At 49.2% G+C, this 11,061-nt stretch overlaps 3 protein-coding genes across 3 annotated transcripts; 1 reads left to right on the top strand and 2 right to left on the bottom strand.

Moving 5' to 3' along the window:
- Window positions 1–2,274: 2,274 nt before the first annotated feature.
- Window positions 2,275–3,408, top strand: PPTG_05106 (hypothetical protein; the record flags this gene model as incomplete). The annotated part of the gene is made up of 1 exon (XM_008898595.1): window positions 2,275–3,408. One exon carries the CDS (start codon window positions 2,275–2,277, stop codon window positions 3,406–3,408), a length of 1,134 nt encoding a protein of 377 aa, XP_008896843.1.
- A 1,184-nt stretch (window positions 3,409–4,592) lies between these two features.
- Window positions 4,593–5,141, bottom strand: PPTG_05105 (hypothetical protein; the record flags this gene model as incomplete). Its single annotated transcript, XM_008898594.1, has 1 exon — window positions 4,593–5,141. The coding sequence occupies one exon, from the start codon at window positions 5,139–5,141 to the stop codon at window positions 4,593–4,595; it is 549 nt and encodes a 182-aa protein (XP_008896842.1).
- Window positions 5,142–6,191: 1,050 nt separating this feature from the next.
- PPTG_05104 (potassium/sodium efflux P-type ATPase, fungal-type) lies at window positions 6,192–10,147 on the bottom strand. Its single transcript, XM_008898593.1, has one exon. It carries the CDS (start codon window positions 9,975–9,977, stop codon window positions 6,372–6,374), a length of 3,606 nt encoding a protein of 1,201 aa, XP_008896841.1. The 5' UTR covers window positions 9,978–10,147; the 3' UTR covers window positions 6,192–6,371.
- Window positions 10,148–11,061: the final 914 nt, after the last annotated feature.

Raw genomic sequence — 11,061 nt, 5'->3', positions numbered from 1 at the left:
CGCAGTTGTCGAGGCCTTTGCGTTTTCACTGGTCGAGGTAGCGCTCATCCCAGTCGTCTACGTCGATCTGGTACCGTGGTCGACTTGAGATTGACGCCCGCTGTGAGTTCTCATTGTTTACACTTAAATTAAAGTTAACTTTGCGACGTGTCCACAACAGTTTGGGAGCTGAAACTCCCGCGAAGACCAAATGGTATTGTTGATCAGATTGCAAAAGCAAAACTGAGCTATCTAGCATAACTTACGAGTGCTCTCGCCTGTCGTCTTGGCAGTCCAGGAAGAGCCGCCCTGAGCGTATGCTCTGGTTGCATCCAAGTGCAAGTCCAGTAGCACCTGGATCCCTGAATATCCGCCCGTGTTTTTATGGTACGGCTGAACGGTGTTCACACCCACATCATGGTGCTGTCCGCGATCTGCTTCACTATACTCCACCAGAGCTCACTCCAAGTGTGCTGGTTGCGGGTTGGACGAGCTGCCACAAAATGTGGCCTTGCATGCCACCATCACAGTGACTAATCGAAAACTATAAAATGACTAGTCTAACCTGGCACCCGATTTGATCTCGAGGGACAAGCACTTCGTGATCATTACACTCTCTAGTGTATCCAGCGTGCTCTTGGGAAAACATATGTGTCGGCACCATAACGATATTCATCCATAATTCAGAGCTCACGCAGACAATAAAATGAAAATTTCTGCAGTACTATTATAATAAATATGTATTACAACATTAATATATTTATTTGACACCAATACTAATAATACATATCAAGTAATACAGTTTTATTTTACTGTAGTGTTGTTTGGCAGTAGCTAAATGTAAAAGTATGAACTTCTTCGTTTGGCAGTGGTTAACTGTAAAAGTACGACTTTTGCAACCTTGACGCGTTTAGATTACAAGAAAGCAAGCGTATACTCAATAATACTGTTCGGATGTTCGAATTGCTGGCTCAAGGGATGAGCGGCTTTGGTATTTATTCTTGTAGTACGTGCTGTATTTGTCGGCCAACTCGTCTCCAGCGAGTCCAAACCTCCTGAAATATTCTTTTTTGACCGTGGAAGGGTTCATACCCCGTAAAAAAAACTGTAGAATTCGGTATCCTCTTGAAATGCGTCCAACTTCTGCTGGTCAATCTTGAAGTGATTTAGTCTCGTCAGTTTTTTTCCTTTATCCACCAAAGTGGAAAGTTTATCCAGAACTTTCGTTTTCCTCGCTTGATCCGAAAGAATCTTGTGTGCTAGTATCACTGCTGTCGTTCTTTCTTCGTCATCCGCGGCATGGCCAGTATCACTATGAGCAAGCGATTTAAACTTGCCCCGTAAAGATCTATTGGCACTACTCTCATCTTGTTTATCATTCGTAGAACGCTGCAACGATTTGGATTCAGGCACATTCTCCTTGACGGCCGTTAGTCCTAAAACCGCGTTAGTCCAAGCAAATACGATGATCGCACTCAGGAACAGCCAGGTAAAACGCATGTATAAAATGCTTGGTATCAATAGCCGAGGTCAAGAATGCGGTTTGAGTTCTGGAAGTGTAAGAGATTAGTTCTCCAGAGATTTTAGTTCGCCTCAGCAAGTTTTTCCAGGTGTGACAGCTACACTTTTAGCAAGAAGGGTTTTGTTCTGAACGTCCCATAATCAACGCTTTGGCTTTGACGCACAGCAACGATGGTCAACAGTAGAACATTCCATGGTGTATAAATTTGTCCGTGAGCTGGTTTAAAGTCAAGAATAGGGGGGCTGTAATGCTATAGACAAGTTGAGCTGCATCAAAATCTGGATCCAGATTTTAGGGGGGGGGGGGGGGGGGGCTGTAATGCTATAGACAAGTTGAGCTGCATCAAAATCTGGATCCAGATTTTACCAGAAACTAGCAGATAGATGGTTGATACTATTTAAATCGAAATTCTGTGGAAGCTTGATGGAATGTATACCAACCTGGCAAACTTCGTTGATATATCCAGACATTAAATTTTTCTAATAATAATAATACCCAACTCTCGATCCTCTGAAACACGTTTTTTCAACATGGTCATAACTTTCGCAATCAACAGGTGGCTTCTGAAACATACGCAAAGCCGTCCCGTCAACACTACATACATCATCTAACTACTTAGCAGCAACAGCGTCCTGGTAAAAGGAACTCGAACTGGAAAGCTCCGGCGTTCCATTCATGCCTATTTCCAAATTTAACGTCCAAGCCTCAACCCCCAAGCCTATCGCCGACTCGAGATGCTTCTACTCGGTCACCTTGTTTATATATTGTCTGCCATGCTCGGTGTCACTGCCGGAACAATGCAACAAGGGGAGCAGCGCGAGTCGCAACCGATCCTATTCGCCGCTACCTGGACCAACGAGACGAGCAAGGGTATCTACACGTACAAGTTAAATACCACTGACGGATCCCTCACGCAGTGGGCGATCACGCCTCTCAGCTTTGCGCCAGGAGGGTTTAACCCCACCTATCTCCTAGAAGCGACCAACAAGAAATCCGACGGCAAGCCTGTGATCTACGCACTCAACCGTGCGACGGGTATCGGATACGTGTCGGCGATGACACTGAACGCCGACGGTAAGCTTGATCTGCTCAACTCACAGCAGATGCTGGGCGGTTCCCCAGCTCACATCACGCTCAGCCCGAACGAAGACTTCATCGCTGTCGCTAACTACGCTGGAAGTCTCTCCCTGTTTTCGCTCTATGAGAACGGAACCGTGGCACCCGAAACGTATTACGAGGCTTTCCCGAATGGAAGTCGCGTCGTCATGGATCAGCAGGCTACGGGTCATATCCACAGCACGAGGTGGTTGCCTAACTCCAACCACGTGGTAGCTTTCGATCTTGGAGGTGATACCTTGTTGCAATACGAGCTGGATACAACAGCTCGGACGCTGAAAAAGCTCGAGCCGGTCTACCGTCCACCCGGATCTGGACCACGTCACTCAGTACTGAGCACCAATGGAGACTATCTGTACGTCACGGACGAGATCTCCAACACTGTCGGTGTGTACAAGATCAACCCGCAAACGTCTCTGTTGGAGAGTCTAGCGATTCAGAACATCACGACCCTGCCAGCCAACTTCACTACCACAAGCACAGTTGCTGACATCCATCTCTCGAATAACGGCAAGTTCGTGTACGTGTCGAACCGTGGCCACAACTCGATCTCAATCTACGCGATTAATGAGGTAGATGGAACACTGACGTCCCTCGGTTGGGAGAGCACACGCGGTCGAACACCTCGTGGGTTCACGATTTATGAAGACTGGCTCATCGTGGCAAACCAGATGTCGAATGACACGTTCGTGTTTAAGGCGGACGAGCAGACGGGATTGTTGACGTACACCGGCAACTCGTACGAGATAGAAGGCGCGGTGTGTTTGTACGTATCAAAATATGCATTCTAGTGAGCACTCTGGTGAACCACTACCGTCGTGAATTTTGCCGTTTGTTGGTTGATAGCAGCTAAACATGAAGATAGGCGACCTGGAGGATATACACATTATTGTGGAAATAACAGAATGTGCTGAAAGTTATACCTGTCGCGTGGTTAAGCATGCGTGTTTTAATAAATGTGAACAGCTATGGAACATGCATCGGGTACGATTCAAACGCTGACACATAATTTGACGTCTTCCAGGATCATTACGTGATGTAAGGATCTGGATTACGTCGTCGAACAGCGTGAACACCCCCGCATAAAACTGGGGTAATCTCGCTGTGTGTAGTGTGTGTGCCGCAGTCGCGCTGGTTCACGGCGCACGAAGCATCGATCGTCCGTGACATCAATTATTACCGAAGAAAAGCAATCGTGGGTGGTAAGGCTGAAGCAGATCAGGTGGATATCAATTGATTTTTCCTCGTGCACAGAAAAACTTGATCATTGACAGCTCCCCGGCCTTTCCGGAGACATGAGTTCCCCTATTTTATTAGTTGGAAACATAACACTTTTTGCCTGACATACAAAACGATAATAACAGTATTTGCTCAAATTTATTTTTGGGTTGACGACGCGAAAATAATGTGAGGTGTATTATGTATTAATACATTTAGCGCTAAAACGCACCACGACTACTAAAATACTATACTATGTAAATCAACTGATTCACATATTATAATATAATATGTAAATCAGTTGACTTACATAATATTATTATAAACCCACGCATTTGCACGAATCAGCTCTGCATCTGCCAATAGCAACAGAGTTGATAAGCGCTTTTGTAGAAGACGAGGCAAGGCGATTTATATTGCTAAATAGAGGGAACTAGAGGGTCAGGCTGGTGGTGCGATGATCTCCAACAACAACACATAATTTGTTAATATATCATCGTGTTATGATCAAAACACCCACTCGGTTTCCCCCTTAACTATACAGAATAATACATTTCTGAGGCATTCTCCAGGTGTCATACTGCAGCAGAAATTTTAGACAGGCGTATGCATTGCTGATTAAATCGAAAAATTCGTTATGAAACGTTTTTCCGTGTTAGTAAACGCTTCCAGTGTTTTTTTTTTTTTTCTCTCGTGTGACTACGACGTAATGTGCCGTGAAACCAGCTCCACGCGGTATACATCCACTCCGCAGTTTCTAAAACTGCAAGTTAAGTTGTATGTTGCCGTCTACTGGTTCAATGCTGGTCCAAATAGCTCCCAGCGAGTCAAGCTCGTTACCGCAGTAGCCAGCCAAGCCGCCCAACTGGTATCCTTCTGGCGCGATGTCTTTTCCAACGTTATCGGTTGGAGTTCCGCCAGAAATGGTGTTTCCCTTGTCAGTGGTGAACTCGATGTACATGATGCGCGTTTTGCGGTAGTACTTCCCCCAGTGTGCTTGGACGCCGATGATGTGCTCGTCAGCACCTAGAAGGATGGTGTTCGAGTCACCACCGTCGCCGCCGTGGTACAGGGTGGTTTTCTGTCCCGATGGGTCCACCACTTCCAGGCTGACGGCGTCGATGCGGTCGGCAGAGCGAATCGTGATAGAACGCACAGTTTGGCCAGGGGAAACTTTTTCCAGATCCGAGAACTTGTCGCCATGGGGTCCACCGAAAGTCTGTCCCAGTAGAACTCCCTTCTCCAAGGCTGTAGCACCACCTGCCACGAAAGCCGCCGCCGCGAAAACCTGGAAGATAAATTTCATTCTTGTTCAACTTTCTGGAAGGAGCGAAATTAGTTAATGAGCTCAGTCGAAGGCTGCGGCGCGCGAACTATTGGGGTAGCTCCTTGTCTGCAATCCACAACAAATCAAATCAAACAAAACCTTTCTCGGGTCATTGCACTAAAGCCGCTTCCTTACGGGAAACGTTTTCTACTTCAACTACGGTCTGGTACAGGTAATCCAAAAAAAAAAATATATATATATATATATATAGTCCTGTTCTCTCGTCGAAGTTCCCGAAAGCGGTTGACTGAGTCAGTCGAACTAAAGCTAGAGTTTCGGTTCTTGCTGATACTACTCTCATGTTGTTGGCGAAACCTGGCGTAGCACGACAGCACAAGATAGCGAAAAAGATCCATTCTCGCAAGTTGAAACAGGAAGATAACTTCTTTACGTTATTTTGCGATTGAGAACTATTTTATGATTATGAGCTACTAGCTGTAATCAGATTACTTGCTTGATTGTCGAAATCGTCGCCTGGCCAATGGCCAGTGGTCATCGCGCTGGAGGTATCCTATCAACTTTGATTAGCGAATTGCTTGTTGCAATCACATGACGTGCTTGATGATGAAATCATTGCCAAGATGATACATGTTTGACGCGTAATATGATTACACAAAGTACTGTAGTACCCAACACAACTTAAACGGGAATGGAAAAAATATTTCGAGAGATCTGATTAGCCGGGATGGCATTCAGACGAAAACAACCCATTAATTTTTTAATGGGTTTTTTCGTCTGAATGCTATCCAATCCTATTTTATTACGACCCAAAATTTGACCCCCGTTTATTTGGGTTCCGAATAACTCAAATGAACCATGCCATTGGATGGCATTCAGACAATAAAAACCCATTAAATTTTTAATGGTTTTTTTTCGTCTGAATGCCATCCAACGACAAGCGAATTTTTTTTGAAGTTTTTCCAGTTTCTTTTTGTTTGGTTATTAAATTTTGGTTGGAGGCCGTTCTTGTTGATTTTGACTTGGAGTTTTTTTCCAGATTCTTTTTGTTTCTTTTTGGCTTTCCACCAGTTTTTTTTTTTAATAAGCTTTTATTGATAAATTCATTATAACGCCAAGCTAACAACACTCGATCTCTGCTCTTGGGACTCGAGAACGAACTCACTCGACAGTTTTCCTGGTCTTAGCTGCCTTGACGCACGTCGATCCATACGCAATACACACTTCGCCAACTTCTCGTCCATCGTGTCTTTACACACGCTTTTTGGGCCCACCAGCTTCGAGTAGTTCGACATGATGGCGCACATGCCGGATCTCGAGCAAGATCTCCTCAAATCCAGCCTTCATGTGGTCCCATCGAGCCTGCGCCCGGTCCTTCCGTCGCAAAAAGGCCTTCAGGATTTCGCCCCAGAATGCGTTGTTGACTGCTACTGCGCCGACCACAAGCCACTGGTACCATGAAATGTACTCGAATCCGAAGATGTCGTCCATAATAACAGGCACGTTGCTCACGAGCACCGTCAAAATCACCGACATACACGCCGCGAGCTGCATGTAGCCATTCGACAGCATCCGCGCGAACACAGGTTCAGTGAAGTGACGCACCGTGTAGGCTCGCAGCACCTCCGTGAAGGCCAAGCCCAAGAATACCATCGTCTGTGCACGACCCAGACCTGCCGGCACGCAGTCGTAGTCTCCTCCTTCACAGTAAGCCGTAGAGTTCTCGAACGACGTCATGCCGGCTACTTCCTCGCCGAAAATGTACGATCCATCGGAGTATTGGGCAGCGCAGTTACCGTACAGCTTCCAGCCATCGTCGATGCCTTCCCAGCGCCGACACGTCACGTCCGTGTAATCGGTACCGTCGGCACCTCCGCCAGCGTTGTAGATGTCGTCTGTCAGCAGTTCACCGAAGTTCCAGTAGAGTCCCAAGAGGAACGTGGTCATGGCTCCAGCAAGAAGTAAAAAGGCGTTAAATAACACGAGCAACCACAGTCGTCCGTGGATGAGCGAAGTCTGTTTGTGACGCGGTTTGTCTGCCATGATGTGTGGGTCGCCCTTCTCCAAGCTCAGGGCAACAGCAGGCATACCGTCCGTGAACAGGTTGAGCAGCAGAATGTGCAGCGCCTCAAGAGGGAGAGGGAAACCTCCAGCCACCGAGATGAAGATCAGGATAATCTCTCCAATGTTCGTGGACAGCAAGAACATGACGAACTTCTGGATGTTGGCGTAGATGACACGACCCTTTTCCACTGCCGAGACGATACTGCAGAAGTTGTCGTCGGTCAAGATCATGTCGGACGCTCCCTTGGCGACTTCGGTTCCGGAAATGCCCATGGCCACACCGATATCAGCCTCCTTCAACGCAGGTGCGTCGTTGACACCGTCTCCAGTCATCGCAGCGATGAGACCTTGACGTTGAAGAGACTTGACGATCTCGATCTTGTCTTCAGGCTTGGCACGGGCGAAAACCAGCGTGCGTGACGTGATCTCGTCGATGTCAGCGGGAGGCAAGTACACGTCACCATTCGGACGCAATTGAGTACAATCGGTAGCTTGAGCTTCCGGGTCAGCGCCGACTTGTAGCAGATCAATGTTCTTGGCGATAGCGACGGCAGTAGCGAGGTAGTCGCCTGTGATCATCACCGTACGGATCGAAGCCGCGCGTGCAGTGGCGATGGCATCACGCACACCGTCACGTTCCGGGTCAATCGACGCCACCAGTCCGAGGAACACCAAGGGCTTCGACAGCGCTGCGAACTTCTCGTCCACATCGTCGCAGTCCTTTCCGAACGGCAGTTCGTGCATCGGCTGGATGGCTACAGCAAGAACACGCAGAGCTTGAGACGATAGCGCGTCCACCGCCTCCAGAATCTCCTGACGCTGCACATTGTTCAGAGTCTCGAACGTGCCATCCTTCCGACAGTACTGTGTGCAGTTACGTAGAATGTAATTTGGTGCGCCCTTGACGTTGGCCACAAGCTTGGGAGGTCTGTCACCAGGTAGCTCCAAGGTATCAAACATTGCTGTGCCACTCACGACTGGGACAGCGTTCACCGTGACCATCATCTTACGCGAAGAACTGAACGGAACCTCCACTAGACGAGGGTAGTCTTCTAGCAGATTGTCTTCCCAGATACCTGCCTTGGCGGCTGCAACAACCAAAGGAGCCTCGGACGAGTTGCCAAATGGAACCCAACGACTCTCCCCATCGTCGCCTTCCACTTGCTTCAGTTGCGTGTTACTGCACAGCACTGAGGCCATCAAAGTAGCGCGAACTTGGACGTTACCAGCCTCTGGTTCAGCTTGACTGCTACCGTCCGCAGCTAGAATGGAACCTTCGGGAGTGAATCCCTTGCCAGTGATAGAATACTCGTGGAAATCGCCCCAGAGCTTCACTGCAGTCATCTTGCCTTCTGTTAGCGTGCCCGTCTTGTCGGTACAGATCACTGAAGCTGCACCTAGTGTCTCCACCGAAGCCAGTTTACGCACAAGCACATTCTTCTTGACCATCTCCGCAGTTCCCGAAGACAGACAAATAGTCACGACCATCGGAAGACCTTCAGGAACAGCACTCACCGCCACAGATACGGCAGCCATGATCATCGTCAAGTACGTGGGTCTGTCGGGATGGCGCGGGTCTTCATTGCCACGGATCATACCGACGACAAAGACGAGGATAGCGACGCCCACTGCGATGAGACCCATGATGTATCCCGTGTGGTGTAGAGCTCGTTGCAGAGGCGTGAGCTTTGGACGGTGCTTGGCGATGCAGTCACCAATGGGATTACGGATCCACTTCTTCTCTGCTGCTGCATCTGTGCCGCTCTTGGCTTGTAGTAGAGCTGCAATGGAACCCACACGCGTGCTCATACCGGTTTCCACTACAATACCGCGAGCGTTACCAGCTGTGATCGTCGTGGACGAGAAGACCATGTTACTGGCTGTCAATTTGGCAGGCTTGCCAGCGCCAGTAGGGTGGATCGGAGCATTGTACTTCTTGGGAACATCTTCCGACTCGCCCGTGAGTAACATTTCGTTACATTTGAGATCCACACTAGTGAACAACCGGATGTCGGCAGGCACAACGTCGCCTGTGACGAGGATCACGATGTCTCCGGGCACCAGCTGCTTGCTGTCTACCACCTGCTGCATCCCGTCACGGATGACGAGTGATTGCGGGCTCGACAGACTGGCAAGCGCTGCCAGCGCGTTACTAGCAGAGTGTTCCTGATACGTCGCCACGCCTGCGTTCAGCGTGACGATAGCGAGAATAGCGATACCTTCAACCCATTCTTGTAGAGCCAAAGACGCTAGGGCAGCAAATAGCAGCATGGCGATGATGAGATTGTAGAATTGCAGTAGGAAGATCACGATGACTGGTGTTTTGGTTTCTTCCTCCAGCGCATTGACGCCGTAGCGTAGTATCCGACGCTCCACATCCATGCCATTCAGTCCTCGCTCGAGGTTCGTGTTGAGCATCTTAGAGATGAGCTCGGTAGACCGTTGATGCCATGTCTTCTCGTCCGTCTCATTGAGCGTCGCGAACGACTCCCGCGTGGGCACGGGGTTGGCAGCGAGTAGCAGCTCTCCATCGCTCAAAAAGCGCGAACGGTGGTCAGGTAGCGGGGTGCTGGGGCCCACTCCAGCCGAGTTTGTGTTGGTGGCCATCTTGGCGTCGACATGGTACAGATCGGCGGCCGAGAAGGACCGCGCGCCGCCAGACACGTCCACGACGTGGTGTGCTGGCAGCTCGAAGGAGCGGGAGGACGCACGAGGCGACTCCAATCTGGCGTAGTTGGTGCTGTCCTGCAGCGAGCGTGAGGGCAAGGAAGCCCCACTCTCGTAGCCTGACATCGCAGTTGAAAATGGGCGAGTTGAAGCAGGAGAAAAAGTACGGGAGGTGTGACCTTCACTCCCGTTTGTGGTTGGTGGTGGTGGGAGATGTGAGGCCTAGGAAGCCAATTCGGAAATGAGGCCTAGTGGTCAACATCAACTAGTGTCGGTTTACCAAAGCGCAGGTCCTGGATAGGCCTTGGATGGGGCGAAAGTTGATGGATGCGCACTTCAACGCGAAGCGCACGTGCGAGATCTCAAAAGGTAACGTGATGGGCTCGCTATTTGATTGGTTAATCTCCTAAATGACTCGATCTGATTCGCGTTTCGACGGACGAGACCTTCACTCACGCCAGTGGGTTTTAATTCGTGTAACGGAGACCAACGGTCAATTGCTAGTCGTCACTGTGGCCAACACGCTTATTGTCCTGCTGCAATAGTTGCTTGTTCATTTGTTGAGCGGTAGTTGCTCATGTAAGTCTTGGTTGGTATGGTATATTCTGGAAGGTCTTCTGGAAGAGGACGTGCAAATCTCGAAGATAAGGCGCAGTGCAACGCTTCCGCAGCGTCTGCACATTTTCGAAGTTGGCTGAGATAAGATGGGGCGTCGACGCTATTAGACGAAATAAACCGCCGTCGCGTTGGAGGCGTTGGTATGTGAAGCGGATTGTTGGCCAGAGAGCGCTGGTCGTGCGGCGGTTATTTCAGACGCGAAGTAGCAATCGGAAAACGCATGCTCGGCACTTGAACTCACGTTCTCCAGTCGTGCATGCTGATCTGTACATGCACGGTACTGCATGAAGTGCATTTGCCGAAACAGAGGTGTCACAGACACTTCGGGATGCTGCGACACCACTTTCAGTGGAGGTTTGGGCGCGTAAACTGTGTTGCCGCTGTCAAAAGACATCTTGCAGCATGTCCAGGATGCGTGTCCACCACATTGCGACTTATCGTGGGGGGGGGGGGGCGTTGGTTTCTTTGATCTAGAGGTTATCGATAACTGCGATGCACGCCAAGTCAGCCGCAGCTGTTTGTGACAACCAAACCAAATGCATATTGAAGTTATCCGAATCTTTTCAGCCCCTGGTTCCTACACTTGAGCGCT

The sequence above is a fragment of the Phytophthora parasitica genome (genome assembly GCF_000247585.1).
Source record: "Phytophthora parasitica INRA-310 unplaced genomic scaffold supercont2.7, whole genome shotgun sequence".
Lineage (NCBI taxonomy): Eukaryota > Oomycota > Peronosporomycetes > Peronosporales > Peronosporaceae > Phytophthora > Phytophthora nicotianae.
This window is presented reverse-complemented; position numbering and strand designations above follow the sequence as displayed.

Bases quoted from the DNA above. Each gene is read 5' to 3' on its own strand.
- PPTG_05104 (XM_008898593.1), bottom strand. From the start codon at position 9,977: ATGTCAGGCTACGAGAGTGGGGCTTCCTTGCCCTCACGCTCGCTGCAG.